The sequence below is a fragment of the Lepidochelys kempii genome, chromosome 27, assembly GCF_965140265.1.
Source record: "Lepidochelys kempii isolate rLepKem1 chromosome 27, rLepKem1.hap2, whole genome shotgun sequence".
Lineage (NCBI taxonomy): Eukaryota > Metazoa > Chordata > Testudines > Cheloniidae > Lepidochelys > Lepidochelys kempii.
In genome coordinates this window covers 5,713,357-5,728,473 of record NC_133282.1, presented here as the reverse complement: position 1 = coordinate 5,728,473, position 15,117 = coordinate 5,713,357, and the positions used below count along the sequence as shown (strand labels likewise).

The following is a 15,117-nucleotide window of genomic DNA, read 5'->3' as shown; positions in this document are numbered from 1 at the left end:
TGCTAGCCCGGAGAGAGTGCGGGCTGGCTGGAAGCAGGAGACTGGAGTGTGATCTGGGGGAAGGCCTGTGACCGAAGGGGAAGGGGACATTATGATTTGCAGAGCTACGTTGGAAGGCAAACACGAGAGCACAGGCCCTGCACAGTACGTATGAGGCAACAGCCACAGGGCTGCCGAGAGAGTCTTAAGCCTAGCGCACCGGCGATCCCCCAGCCCATGAGCCACAAGCTGCAGAGATGGGAGCAGCGACCCTGCCAAGCCATGGCGGTGATTGACACTAGCGCATCCTGCTTGTTGGAGAATCCACAGGGGGGCTGCACTGAAACCTGCTGAACCCAGCACACACCTCCCCCCAGAGGCAGATGGGCCAGAGGACGGGTGCAGCTCACAGTACAGAAGCAAGGGTCAGTGGGTCCTTGCTCCTGTGCTGGCTACTGGCTCCAGTATGTGGGCTCTGAGCCAAGCATCTCTCCCCTCTGGGCAATGAGACCCCCCGGGACAGAGACACACGCCAGGGGAGAGGGGTTTTATTCAGTCTTTACAAAGCTCAAAAATAAACTTGTACAAAATAGAAATAAAAATCCAGACTGTCAGGAGGTCCAGACTCCCGCCACCCGTTCCCTGCAAGGTCACTAACAACCCCCCAGACACAGGCCATCCCCCTTCCTGGGCACCCCAGGAGAGGCTCTGTCTCCCCCCACCACGAGAAGCCTACGCACGTCACTGGCTGCAGGAGCTTGGCGGCAGCTCCCAGCTTTATCAGAGGCAGAGGGCTGAACCCAGCATGAAACCCCTGCACGAAACTTCAGTTTGTCCCTAACGCCATGTTCACTAGGGGAACACGGGTGTGGATTAACCCCTTTGGGCCTGGAACTGCCACGCACAGCTATAAAATTCATTTGTACACAGCAATGGAAGTGACAGGCTGCAGGGGACCAAGAGTGATATCAGCCATGTCCATATTCTGTCCGTCTCGAGTGCAGACTCCTGGCCTAGGGAGGCACTGAACACACACAGCCTATAAGGTCGTGGGTAAGGGTACTTCTGAGGCCTTAGCAGAAGTGCCCAGCACATGCAGTACCAGGGCAGCCGGACTGCGAGGGAGGAGATGTTTGCAGGACGACGAGGAGGGGGAAAGAGCTGGGCCGGCAGACACTGGAGCAGTCTCTGGTTAGCCTCTGCAGCAACATGGTCACATGGGGTAGTTCAGAACAACATCCTGCTTGGCCAGCTCCAGCAACATAGGGTCGTCGAAGAACTTGCTGATGCTCACGTCCTCGCTCAGGCCCTGTGGAAGGAGAAGCAGCAGCGTGAGCTGGAGAGGTAAGAGCCAGCAGAGCTCCCAGAGAGCTGAGCAGCCCACCCTGGTGCGTTCAAAGCCCTGCTGAAAGACCCTGGGAAACAGCGCAGCCATTCCAGCAGCAGTGCAAGGGATGGCTCCATGCATAGGGCAGCATACGGAGTCCAAAGCACAGCTGTGGTGCGAGGGGCATGCTGGGCCCTGTGAACTGTGCAGATAGGGGAGAAGAGTCAGCAGAGTAGGCGAGGCTGCTGCGGGCCTTACCTTTCTGCGCCTGGTCTTGATCATGAACTCTCTGGCCAGGTGAGGTGCTGGCTGGGGCTCCAAGGGCCGGATGACGATACTCTTGTCCAAGGGGTCTCCAGGCACTATCTGAAACACAGGCCAGAAAGTCAGCATGGGAGAGAAGAGCCCCTGAAGGATCCTGAGAGCAACCCTCAACTAGAGCAAACTGGGCGAAAGCCTAGTAAATCCGAGTCCTGGTGACTGCAGTCACTGCCGCTGACAGCCAGTCTGCCTGTTCTCCGTGTGGGGCTAGGCAACTTAATCTTCCACAGCACCACTAACTGTGCCTATGAGTATGACAGCAACACGGCTGCAGGCCTGCTCAGTTATTGCCACCAACAGTCCCTGAAGGGTTAATCTCGGCTATAGTCAACCTCTTTCGGTTGGAGCATTGCCACAGTGACAGTCAGTGGAGAAGAGGTGTTTGCAGAATGCACTAAGCTGCGTATTGGTTCCCAAGTGTCACAATGAGCTTTAGGAAGGTATACACGGGCCGATTTGTTGCTGATTTAGTTGGGGTTGGTCCAGCTTTGAGCAGGGGGTTGGACTAGACGACCTCCTGAGGTCCCTTCCAACCCTGATATTCTATGATTCAGTCAAAACCAGGAAGGGTTTTGTTTTCTGAAACCCAAGGTGCGTAACCTGTCTCACAAGCGTGGAGGCCAGCTCCTGAGCCTAGGCCCCAGGACCTTCCGTAACGTGCATGCCAACCATCAAAGGAATTTACTCATCATTGCGGAGATACGGCTGCCTGCTGGCAGCTCCCATTTGAATGGAGGTGCTGGCTCAGGGTTCATTCTAATGGGAATTTCCAAGCTAAGGAGTTAACAGTCCAGCCTAGGAGTCTAATGTCTGAGGTGCCCGTTAGGAGGGAACTATTGCCTGCTCCTGCTGAGGGGGGACTTGCAGCCCCAGTGTTTTAGGCATCTCTACCGTGCCAGTACGGTCTGGGGCCCACAGCTCAGCCGGCACTTTCCCAGAGTAGAGAGGCACTGAAACAAGTTCTTTAATAGTTAACCGCTGAGGCGGAGCCTGTGCGCTCAAGGGCTAGTGCCCTGCACTGCAGAAACCGGGATCCCAGTTCCTGGCCCTGGTTTCTTGCTCCCTGAGTTGAAGGGCTGGGAGTGGCACTGAGGCAGCTTCCTGTGTCACCAGTGAAGGACCCATTAGTGCCCATTAAGCAGCGGTGAAAGGGATCCCATCCAGATCACATCATCCAGGGGGAAGCTGCAATATGGAGCCTCCTGGCCTAAGGCCTGGGACTGGTCATCTGGCTAGCAGCAGTAAATGTACAGCTAACATACAAAACGGGAAGGGAGCAGAGGCTCCTCCCAACCCCCGAGGGCCTGCAGTCATCCGTTCCCTTTGCTCGTGGTGCACAGCGAGGCTGGTGGGGCACAGGCCTTGAACACAAAATGCCCCCCCACATGGCTCAGATGGTGCAGGCACTCACCTGCCAATGGTGGAAGACGGAGAGAGAGAAAGCTTGTCCCTGCGTGTGAGTCCTCAAGTCAGTCTCAAACCCAAACGAGTCAATGGCTGGGATAAAGGCTTTGATGGTGTAAAGCGGGGACCCTGGGATTGGAGCGTCCTGAGTCACATGACCTCTGGCGAAGAGTCACAAAGAATTAACCTCCCACATCTGCCTTTGAGGCATCATCTGTTAAAACATCCCACTGACATTACCTCTGTTCACCCCTCCACTGTGAGCACTGCAGGAGAGAACCACATACACAAAGGACTGAATCTGATCTCGAGCACCCCCCTCTGGCTGAAGTGGGGGCTCCCCGAGACACCCTCGCCCCTGCATCAGGGGCAGTTGAGATCCGCCAGAGAAGGTTTCATGCAATGCCACTGGAAAATGAACACTGTGACTGCACATACTGCAACTCTGATTTCCTCACGTGGCCTGCCACCCCAAAGGGACATCGCTTCTGGGCAGAGTCGCCACCTCGCACACACATCCACGAGGGCATCCCGTGGAGCCATGGGCTCCCTGCAGCTTACCTCCGCCGGGCCAGCACAGTGTACACTGCAGACACACAATCAGCAGGGGCCTGGACCTCCACAAAGTAGTACGGTTCCATCAGCCGAGGAGTGGCCTGGGAAAAGGAATGGGAAATAAGAAGCCAGGCACACACCAAGCCCAGGCCCCAGGTGTTCCTATAGGCCAGGAGGGAGCACACATGTGTGAACTGGAGATGGACAGCACTGTGGGCACATACGGGAAGGACCAAGAGTTACTAGCGGAGGGATCCTGACCCCGCTGGCCAGGCTCCTGACCTGCTGAACGCCTTGCAGCGGATAAACAGAACCTCGTGGAGCTGCTGCAGGTGTCTGGTCTGTTCTACAACCATCCCAGAGCAAACCCACAGAGGGAGGATCTCATCTTGGCTCAAAGCATCCAGGCTGCTCCCTCCCGGTCTCAGCAGGCCAAACACAGTAATGGACCTGGAGATGGAGCAGATTCGTGCAGGTTCTCAAGCAGACTGGGTTTACTCTGTAGCACAGGAATGACACTGTTATCGCTGCGCCTGCCTCTTCCTCTGGGGACTGGGAAGATTAATTGATGAATGAGTTGATTTAGGCTGAAAACGTCTCAGGGCAGGAATTCACCACGCACCTCCGCGGTCCTTACCACCCACCCACACAAACCCCACAGTTCCACACTGCCCCTGAAGGAGACAGAAGCTGTGTTAGGCCCTGGCCTCACCATGCCCAGCACAGGCCTTACCATGAGGAAGGCGGAGTACACAACCCTCCTTGCTGTTGGGATAATTTGCCCTCCTCCCCGGTGCAGCGGCTCCTGAGCGATCACAGCGTCCAGGATCTTAAACTTCACATTGCGGATCACTGAGCATGGGAAGGAAGAGAGCAGGGAGTGACTGACGCCGTGGCTGGAGGAAGTCCCATTAAGAGCGGAAGGCTAACCCTTCCGCAAAGACCAGCCCAAACCGCACATTCTCAGGGATCATCACGCCCAGCGCAGACACATAGCTTGGGTGCACAGGAACAGGGGAAAGGCCAGTAGGGACCACTGTGATCATCTAGTCTGACTTCCTGTGTAACACAGGCCACAGAACATCTCTGCATTAATTCCTGTTTGAACTAGAGCGCATGTTTTAGGAAAACAGCCAATCTTGGTTTAAAAGTATCCAGTGATGAAGAATCCATTATTTCTAGTGTAAATTTGTCTAGCTTTAACTTCTAGCCATTGGATCTTGTTACACCTTTGTCTGATGGACTGATAATGCACTCTTCAAAGTTTTGTTCCCCATGTAGGTACTTACAGATAAGGCTGCAAGTCTGTCAGAGAGGTCACAGATTCTGTGACTTTCCGTGACGTCTGCAGTGGCCATTGCTGGCCACCCCCCAGCAGCCACAGGCGTTTGGGTGGGGGATTCAGGGCTGGGGCGCAGGAGGGGGTGAGGGTTCTGGATGGTGCTTACCTCAGGGCGGTTTCCCGGAAGCAGCGTAATCCCTCCGCTCCTAGGGGAGGCACGGCCAGGGGGCTCTGCACGCTGGCTCTGCTTGCAGGCACTGCACCTGCAGTTCCCATTGGCCGCAATTCCCGGCCAATGGGAGCTGCAGAGCTGGTGCTCGGGGAGGAGGCAGTGTGCAGAGACGCATGGCTGCGCTTCTGCCTAGGAATGTTGTTGTTTCCGGGAAGGCATGGAGCTGGGTAGGGAGCCTGCCAGCCCCGTCACCCAGCACCAGCATGGGTCCCAGGCCACATGCCGCTCCCACTCCCCTCCCCCCGAGCACCCGTGGTACCGCCCTGGGCCACCCCCCTCCCCAAGATTTAGTCAGGGGTATATAGTACAAATCATGGGCCGTGAATTTTTGTTTACTACCAGTGACCTGTCCATGACTTTTACTAAAATACCTATGACTAAAACATAGCCTTACTTATAGACTGTGATCAAGTCATCCCTTAACCTTTTCCTTGGCCAGCTCTTTTAAAACTCTTGGAGGCAAGTTCTTTGGATCTGCTGATTTAAAAATGTCTAGCTCTAGTAGCTGCTGTTTAACATCCTCCTTACTGTTGGAATGGAAAGTATTTCAGCAGCATATGACATCTGATTTTTCCCCAAACCCAAAACAGATATATTTATTGAATATTTCTGTCTTTTCTGCATTGCTAGACATCTAGTCCAACCTCCTGTATAACAGGCCACAGAGTTCACCCAGCAAGTCCTGTTTAGACAGCAACACACCTGGTGGTTAAACCAGAGCAGACCTTTTGCCCTGGGGCATATTATAGACAGATAATTTGGCTGCCAAAGGGGAGGAGAATTAATTCTTCTTGTTTTATTATTTGCATCTGCCTCAAGTTCTCTTACTTACACTCATCACAGAGGGGCCCTTCCCTTGTGCCCCATTGGAACCCCTGCACGATGCTGTCCTTCACAGAGCCCAGCAGGGCCTTATCCACCTACACAGAAACAGACACATTACAGATCAGCACTGCTGCATCCAGCTGCAGCAAGGGAAAGAGGGACCATTCTCAAGAGTGAATTCTTAGAGTAGCAGCATTGCTTTGCACTTCTAAGGGCACTCCAATCACGATGCAGATATTCTCTTCCTTTGACAGAGGGGTAACAATAAGGCAAAGAGCTCAGAGTCAACATTTCAAAATTTGGCACCTCGATCCATTAATCAAAGTGGCTTGACTTATGCGGGAGCTAAGCAACTCTGGATCACAGGGCACTTAAGCCACAAGTGGCTGGGCCCAAAGTCAAGGCAAGTCAGTGACAAAGCTGGGACTAGCCCATAGATGCCCTGTTAGCCCCCTGTTCTAACCAGTAAGACAGCACTCTTGCAAAATTACAGCTCCAGACCCCTCCTGCCAATGCCTGGGGAAAACATGTTGCCTCTGAACTACAGGGTAGACAAAGTTGCCCAAGTCCCTCCAGTGTGACTGCGCTCCTCACATCTAACTTCTTTCCCCAGGGCTGTGGTTCCTCACCTCCGAGGGCAGCGTGTCATCTACTAGAATGTTTGGGCCAGTAGCGTCTGGCCCAAAGGCCCAGATGGAACGGGCAGCCAGCAAATCCCAGTCATACTTGGTCTGGAAGAACTCGCCCAGCTTCTTCCTGATGGGAAGGGAACAAACAGGGAAAACGTTGGACAGCCCAGATCCTGACTCACTGGGTAGAGACATGCAGGCACATAGCTCATCCTCCTCTTACGGCGCGTCTACATTACACAGTTAGGTCGACATAAGGCAGCTGCAGCCTTCCTTCCACCGATGTACGTGCTCTGCTACACCGACATCATAACTCCACCTCCATAAGAGGCGAAAGGCTTATGTTGGTGTAGTTAAGGCGACACAGTGTCTGTGTAGACAGGGTATCCCTTACATTGGCTGTCTTGTCAACTTCACTGAACTGTGAAATTGACAAGAAAGCCCCCACTCCTCTGGAGAGATGGGAGGCTGGACCCTGCTCCTTGCTGAGAGCCGGGGCAGCTTTGGACCCCAGTCCTAGCTGGGAGCCTGGGTGAGAAGTTGGGGCAGCCCCCTGCCCACTCCTTGCATGGAGCCTGGCAGCCTTGTCAATTTCACAGCTGGGCGAGCCATGAAATTGACAAGGCTGCCCAGATCACAGCAGGGGGCGGGGCCGAGAAGGGGGGGCAGCTGGACCCCACTGTCCAGTGGGGAGGAGCCCCAGGCAGCTTCTCCCAGCTCCTGGAGGGGAACGGGTGGAGGGGGTGAAGAAGCCTCGACCGTTTCCCCCTGCTCCCAACGGGAACGGGTAGGGGAGAAGCCCTGGGTGGCTTCCTTCACTTCCAGTAGGGAACGGGGGTGGGGTAGGGTATGAAGCCCCTGCTCCTGGTGGGGAACAAGGGTGGGCAGCTTTCCCCACTCCCTGAGAGGAACGGAGAGCGGGGGTAGCCCACCAGGAGTCTGGGAGCCTGTGGGGAAGCCAGGCTCCTGGCAGGGAGCTGCTAGCAGAGCTAAGAGACCGGGCTCTCAGCTCCCCAGACTGCCCCTTTTAGGTTGGTGGAAGCGCTCCTGGTGAGGCCACGCACCACTGACCCAAGGAGAATAGTGTGGCACGTGCCACCACAGTAATTACTGCGGTGGCTGTAAGTTGACCTAATGTAGGTTGACTTAGGTTTGTCCAGTGACATAGCCTTAGCCTCAGGGTGACCCACAGGCTGTATTAGGGCTGCTCATGGACTGGCAGGGTAGCACCGTCCCTATTAGGTTCCTCTTCCTATACACTGATGTTGTGTGACTTCCAGAGCTGTACATTTCCCTCCAGTTCTTCTACACACACCCACAAAGCCTCTGCTCTCCAAATTAGGCAGACCTGTTCCAGGTGATCTGGACCACCTCATTCTCAATGTCCTCCGCGAGTCCCTTCTCCAGCGGCTCAGCAATCATTGTGATCTTGTTCCTGTGCAGAGAGAGACGATGCCAATCAGCTAGTCACAGAGATGGGAGCTTTCCCAGAGGGCAAGCTGCACAGTTAGCGGCAACAGACTGACGTGAAAGGGGATGAGGAACCCAGAGAAAGTTACAGTGGAAAAATACGTTTCCCCTCTTGTTCTGTGGGAAACCACTGTGTTTTTACAACAGCTGCGTGCACAGTACAACACCTGGAACGTGGCTAGGGAGACAGAGCTAGCCGCACATGTGTCAGTTTACTGCCTGTTTATATTTCCAGGACTGACTCGCTCACAGCTCTTGGAAAGTCAGGAGACCCAGAGTTCTGCCATGGGAATGGCAGAACCGGGAGCTCAGCAGTCAGAAGGTTTGCAGATGATGATGTGCAGTGGAATCTGATTAGAATGAGCCCTGGACACTGGGAAGCAGCCCTTTTAACCAGCACATATCAAAACAGAAATTCCAGTTCACAGAAACTCCTGTTAGGTCCCTTCCTGAGGCCGGTGTAGGAGTGTGCCCTCTTGTACACTACAGAGTGCTGGAAACAGGGGTTGCCAGATCAGATCACATGCAAGGTACATCTAGCCCAGTACCCTACCTCCAACAGCTGCCAGTGCCAGGTGCTGCAGAGGAAAGTGCTGGTGTGATATAATGTGGTTAGGAGGATGGGGGAAGGGACACAACAGAGACTGGCTTCAGTCCAGGGGAAGGGGTTCCCACTGTCTCCCATGGGGACACCATTTCAGAGTTGGACTATTGGGTCACTAAGCCATACTTCTTATTGGGTGTCTCGGCAAAACACTTCAGGGAGGAAGTTTCCACAACAGTCTCACAGAACGTCACAACCGGATCAGCAACCTTTAAAAAGAACAACAGCAGCAGTTTGTGCCTTTTCTTTGAACTTTTCAACTTCACAAACACACTTTACACAGGGACTGTCTGAAACCTTTTAACCCTCCCATTGTCCCCAGCAATGCCTGAGATCACTATAATCAAAAGCAACGCGAGAAATATTAGCTGCTTGTTTTGCTCAGTATTCCCTTTGGGCAACTGGCAGCACTGGGTGTCGAGTCAGTGTCCCCACTCCTCTCAGCTGGTTAGGCTGCCCTGGACAGTTGTGGGTCTTTCACAGCAGCAAGGGAGAGAAAAACATTGAAAAACCAAGGAAGTGTGACTGTGAGGCCACAAGGGGCTCTGGGCAGGGGTAGCTCTGAAAACAGTTCTCAGGGTTTGAAATTGACTGGATTTCAACTTGACAGTGTCCCTTTAAGGCACCTGGATCCAGGAGACTGACTCCCTAGGTTATACTCTGAGCCCCATGCACTCGGCAGCACCGTGGGACTGAATTCTTCAGCAAATATCCCTAATGTGAATGTACTGCAGTACCATGAAATACTCTTCATTCCCACTCCTGCCCCCAAACACCTGCCCCCAACAGGGCCTCAGGGCTGAAAGTGCTCAGTGACCTACTATGCAGTGGGGATTGTTTCCAACAATGGCTATTTCTGACAATGGATTTTTTCTCTGTGGGTCTCAGTTGTCATGGTGTCATCTGGACAGCCTGGCTCAGAACGGCCTTTCCCCCATGTATGTCAGAGGAAAGGGGAGCTTGTAGTGAGCTTCGGCGGTTCATGTCAGTTCTCAGGCCTTGGCTGCTGGCTGTTCCACAGGCAGCATAACTACCCAGCCGACACTTCTGGCTCTGCAGCTCCCACTCCCTGCTGCCCGGCTCCACGGAACAGAAGCTCGAGAGCTGCAGTAAGTCTCGGCAGGAAACAAAACGCCAGGTGCCTGCATCTGGCGAAACAGTAACTTCTGCAGCAAAAATGCTGGATTCTATGGCATCTTGGAAAAACCAAACAGCAAAGCTCAGGAACTGTGGTGATGACAGGATCAGGCTGTTCACTCCTCTCTGAGCCAGCCACTGAGGCTCTCTGCAGTCAGACCTGCACTGGTTACACTCCGTCCAGGTTTTCAAAGTTATCTTTGCAGCCATAAGGGCTAGAAGCTCAATTTTAAAAACATGAAGCTGAGATTCTGAGGCATGACTCTGTGCCAAGGGACGCGCAGGGCCTGGAGGGATGTATTTGCTTTCTTTGATATTAAGAAATAAAGGGAAACTTCTCCCCATGTCCTGAAACCCCGGAAAGGGAATAACAATTCTTCGCCCTTCTCTAGTGCCTGTCATGTGAGGATCTCAGACATCCCAAATCTCACCCCTCCTGCGAGGTACGGAAGTATGTTTCACAGAGGGATAAAGTGAAGCCTACAGAAGGTAAGTGGCTCGTCCAAGGTCACGCAGCAAGTCAGTGGCAGAGGTACGAATAGCACCGTGCTCTGTCTCAGCAGACAGCAGTCTCTCTACACCTCAGGAGCTGCAGTCATGAGACCTGCTGGAGCAATGGGCTGGGGGCAGCAGCTGATTGCCACACTCTCAAGGGGGAGGAAGTCCTGTTTTATGTACCCCCAGTAACGACCACAGGAAAGGTTCATTTTGCTTCCTCACCTTGATATCAATCTCTGAATACATCTTCCGTAAGTCATGCATCACACAGTCCAGGTACAGCTCCCCCGTCCCCAGGATCACGTGCTCCCCAGACTCTTCCACCTGAAACAGATGGCCCAAGCTACAGCACAGCATTCCTTCTGACCTAGCCCCTTCCAGCTTTGTCCACAAGGCCAAGGGAAACTTATTACAGTCAGAGAACCAAGAGGGAAAGGTCCCGGCTCCTGAGTCTAATCAACAAGGCAAGTGGGGCCAACTCCTGGCTTGCTGAGAAGGAAGAGCAGCCCGAGCCCTAGGTTCCCAGCATGGGACACTGCAGGACGTGCTGCAGAGCCGTTTGGCTGTGAGGGAGCACACAGTTACTCTGCTTCCAGCCTCTTCTTGCTGGAGATACAGGCTCTGTGGGAAACTTGTACCTTCATCTGGCCTAGCCCCCGCAGCAAAAGATGCTCTAGGGAATGACGTAGGGTTCAGCCCTTGGAGAATCATGGTCGGCTAGTCCATGCAGACTAATAGCAAGTGAGTTTCAGGGGAGAGAATGGCAAAGTCAAAAATGGGCTGGTTTTGACCATTTAAAGCGTTAAGTGAAGACAGCACAAGGGGGCCCAAAGAGCAGGGCAGGGCAGGGCCTAGGAGCAGCCTAACCAGGGGCACCTGGATCAGCCTCGCCTCAGCGACACACCTTGGTGGTGAGCGATGGGTAACTCTTGTTAACTTTCCGCAGGCCATCCAGCATTTTAGGGAGCTCCGAAGGGTTGACTGGCTCCACGGCTATTTTGATGACAGACGTGGTGTTGAACTTTAATGGACGGAAGATCTGAGCCTGAAACCAAATCAGAACCATCAGTAAGATTCTGGTGACAAGGGAAATCTCTACTTCGTAGGACAACCATCCCTTGGAGCCTGGAGTCAGCCACAGTACATGCCCATGTCATTGCTGGGCAGCACCATGGAGCAAGTGCAGGCTAGTAGGAGGCCACCTGCATTCATAGTGAGTGTTCTTGTATTGACAGACACAGCCAGGCACCCTGAAAACTGGTAATCCACAACGGGGCTGCCTTGCTCATGGGAGAAAGTAACATTCTGGTTGGAGGAAGTCACTGCCCCCAACCTGACCATCCTAGACAGCCAGCAGACTCCTTGACGCTCCCCTACTGGGAAGGATGCTGAGTCACGCACAGTACCTCCTCATTGCCTCTAGGCTCTGTGATGGTTGCAGTCTTCACAATTGGCTGGTCCACCCCCTCTATTAGGATCCAGTTGCCGGCAGGGACCCGGTTCACCTCTATATGGTATCTGACATACAGAACAGGATAGCACACCCATTAGTCACTGCTGTCCCCATGCTGTCTTCTGTTCATCCACCTTCTCGCCCCCTGGTTCTCAGACATACATGTCTGCACCTTCTTCCATGCTGCCTGTTCCCTGTGGAACAACGCCCCTGTGCTGAGCAGAAGATTGGCTGCCCTCTTCTTCTGCAAACCTCTCTTCTGCTGCAACTCCAAGCATGCAGACAATGCTGATAGGGCTCCAACAAGGTTCTAGATCGGTGGTTATGTCTAGGGCCGGATTAACCTAGGCAAACATATACTTCTCCTGGCTTGGAGGGGACGGAAAGGGCTGGAGAGCGAGCGTGCCTCACACTCACCTTGCGGAGGCAGCTCCTGTCCTGCAGGGGGCTGGGCCTGGCTCCCTGCTTCAGGTGTCACAATGTGGTGTACGGGGGTCACAGCACCACTCAGGTTTGGCCAGCCCTTCAAACCTGAGCGATGCGGTGACCAGTGCTGGGCCCAGCCCCACAAGATAGGACCCCCCTACATGCTCGGTCTCCAACCCTCCCGCACCCCACCAGGGCCGCCCCTCTGCACTTGGCCAGGATTAGTGTTGTGATGCTAGGGTGGAAGGTGCATATCTGTGATGATGGTAGCATGCAGTTGGCAGGTCACTTAGTAAAAAGTTTGGGACCCACTGGTCTATCAGATAATGGTAAAAGAGAATGCAAACGCATCTATAGCTGTACTGATCATATCCCTCTCTGCACCCTTTGAATGTCACTTATCCTCTCCCATTGTAAGATCTTTGGGGCTCACCGGGTATTTTGGCTCAATTTCGTAAACTCAATGTAGCCTCAATCCAGTTGGTCAACCTGGGACTTTTCACCACACTAAATGCACCCCTCCCCGCCTCCAAAACCCTGAGCTTTTCTCCCTCACACTGCAGCATCAAGAACAGCAGCAATGAGTGGGGACTCCTCTCCCAGACTGCCGAGGTTTGTCCTCTTCACTGATACCCTGGTACCTTGCCACTGAGATCCAGAGCCGTCCCACAGTGCAGATCTGGGAATCCTCTTCATCCTCCAACGTGTAGTTTTCTCCCAGTACCTTCACGGGCTGCCCTGCATGGATGGTCCCACTCAGCACCCTGCCAAAGGCGTGGAACTGAACCCCATCGTCTGTGCTGTACATTTTCGTGGTGTGACACATTAGTGGACCCTTGCCCCCAAAAAAGAAATCAAAGTAAGTCACTCCCAAGACACGAACTCATAAAGCAGCTATTAGACCCACGTGGGATTATCAGGAACTCTGTCTGAAAATCCACAAGGAACAGTTTTCGGGTCCTCAATTTTCTTCCTCTGCCTGGAATTCCCTCCCCATTGGCCAGATCCCTGGAAAGAGCATGGTTAAGTGCATTTCTCAAATGAACACTGCGGCAAATTGCTGCTTTCCTCACGTAAACACCACCACGTAAGCCTGTAACAGTGCTACCTCACAATATGATCCCAGAGATTGCAAACTGAGAAGTTTGGGCCAGGCCTCTACCTGGATGCACCACTTTAGAAAGGGGGCTTGGAGAGAAGAATGCCATTGCTGAACTGCCAAGTCACTCCTTAGCCTAAGACCCAGTGCTAGAATTTCTGTGCTGCTGGAGGTCCCATATTTCAGATGAGACACAAAACCCAGGTCGTGCCCAGGTCCCTTGACGGTTAGCACTGGTAAATCTGCTTGGGTAATTAATTTTTGCTAAAAGCGGCAAAGAGTCCTGTGGCACCTTATAGACTAACAGACGTATTAGAGCATAAGCTTTTGTGGGTGAATCCCCACTTCATCACATGCATCCGACAAAGGGGGTATTCACCCATGAAAGCTTATGCTCCAATACGTCTGTTAGTCTATCAGGTGCCACAGGACTCCTTGCCGCTTTTACAGATCCAGACTAACACAGCTACCCCCTCTGATAATTTTCGCTAGTTACACAGACCTTAAATGGGGCAAGGCACTCTCTTTCTCAACAGTTTGAAGGTGATGCTCTACTATTTACAGGTCAATTCTTCACTTCCTAAGCTGCTGTCTAGCATTGGTGGGACTGTTAAACAGCTGCCGAGTGCCACCCCAGAGGAAGCTACATTTGAAGAAGTGATCCCTTTAAGTACAAAAGACACTGTAAAGGCAGAAACTCTGCTCAGACTAGCTCAGACCAATTTTTCAGGTCAGACTTTCATGCAGAGATCTACCTTCATCTAAAATGGAAAATAATTGTCCACAAAAGGCCCCGAACATCCCACCATCACAGTGCAGTTCCCAACTGTTGGGAAGTTCAGTCCTGATCTCTGTCTTTCCCTGCACATTCTCCAATAACCCTCTCTCTCTACGGCTGCCCTGGCAGGCTTCTGAATTTCTCAGAGCGGAGAGATTTGCTTCAGTAGCAGATAAGAGATTGTGAAATGCTGCTGGATGCCTCTCTAGGAGGAGGCTGCCTTGGTGACCGCAGGAAAGGAGGACTTCTCTTCTACCCCATGCTGCTTTTAGAGAGGTAATGGTAAGTGAAAGGGGTCCTTACATCAGGGTCACACTCGCTCATGGCCTCCCCCAGGTCTGAGTCGACGCCGCCGGTGTAGGTGTGCTCGATTTTGGTCTTGGCTCCCACCTTTGGGGAGGGAATATGCTGCACACACATGTCCACGAAGCCTAGGAGAGCAGAGCTTCATGAGAATGCTGCTAAGTGGAGGAATCCAGAGTACAGCATTGAGGGGGCTTGAATAAAACACGACATCTTTAACCCAGAGGACTAGTCAGTCTACAGTCCTGGGTGACAACTCACTTGGGAGCGGACAGCTTATACTGGAACTGCCAACAGAGGACACTGTGCTGCTGGCGAAGGATCAGTGAACCCCCACAGGACGCCAGCCTACTGGTTTTAGGCTGCACATTGGGGCGTTCAGGGGCAGCCTTTCAGGAGAACATGCTGAAGGCAGAGTTGAGGGCATGTGTGCGCAAATGAATTATTTTCAGGGAGTTCCTGGCATACTGAACCCAGTGCAAATCAATGTCATGTATAACGTGTGGCCTGGAAACTATACTAGAGCTTCTGGGCACCTACGTCTCACTTCCTCCAACTCAGTCAACTGAGTTTAGGTGCAAAGGCCAAGACCGTTAAAAGCCAGGAACCTACAATTTGTCTCTAAATCCAAATGTAGGCACCAAAATAAGCAGCCTGACTCGTGGAGCAATGGGCACCACCAGCACCAGCTGAGAAGTGAGGGGAACCTGCAACATGGGGACATCACCACTGAAAACAGAGCCCTAATGCTCTGCCCGCAGCAGGTTAAACTGGCAGCCGAGGCATCCAGCTACT

The 15,117-nt window shown here is 53.1% G+C and overlaps 1 protein-coding gene across 2 annotated transcripts in view; it reads right to left on the bottom strand.

Moving 5' to 3' along the window:
* Positions 1–511: 511 nt before the first annotated feature.
* Positions 512–15,117, bottom strand: part of EFTUD2 (elongation factor Tu GTP binding domain containing 2) — a 37,348-nt gene continuing 22,742 nt past the window's right edge. For both annotated transcript variants that reach the window (XM_073326246.1, XM_073326245.1), the window contains 14 exons: positions 14,323–14,450; positions 12,784–12,977; positions 11,670–11,781; positions 11,168–11,308; positions 10,486–10,587; positions 8,755–8,837; positions 7,903–7,989; positions 6,555–6,681; positions 5,933–6,020; positions 4,320–4,438; positions 3,593–3,687; positions 3,039–3,192; positions 1,565–1,672; positions 512–1,288 (listed from right to left, as the gene is read on the bottom strand). In XM_073326246.1, coding sequence (XP_073182347.1) covers positions 1,193–1,288; positions 1,565–1,672; positions 3,039–3,192; positions 3,593–3,687; positions 4,320–4,438; positions 5,933–6,020; positions 6,555–6,681; positions 7,903–7,989; positions 8,755–8,837; positions 10,486–10,587; positions 11,168–11,308; positions 11,670–11,781; positions 12,784–12,977; positions 14,323–14,450 — 1,634 coding nt within the window. In that variant the 3' untranslated portion in view covers positions 512–1,192. The remainder of the gene's footprint in view (positions 1,289–1,564; positions 1,673–3,038; positions 3,193–3,592; positions 3,688–4,319; positions 4,439–5,932; positions 6,021–6,554; positions 6,682–7,902; positions 7,990–8,754; positions 8,838–10,485; positions 10,588–11,167; positions 11,309–11,669; positions 11,782–12,783; positions 12,978–14,322; positions 14,451–15,117) is intronic.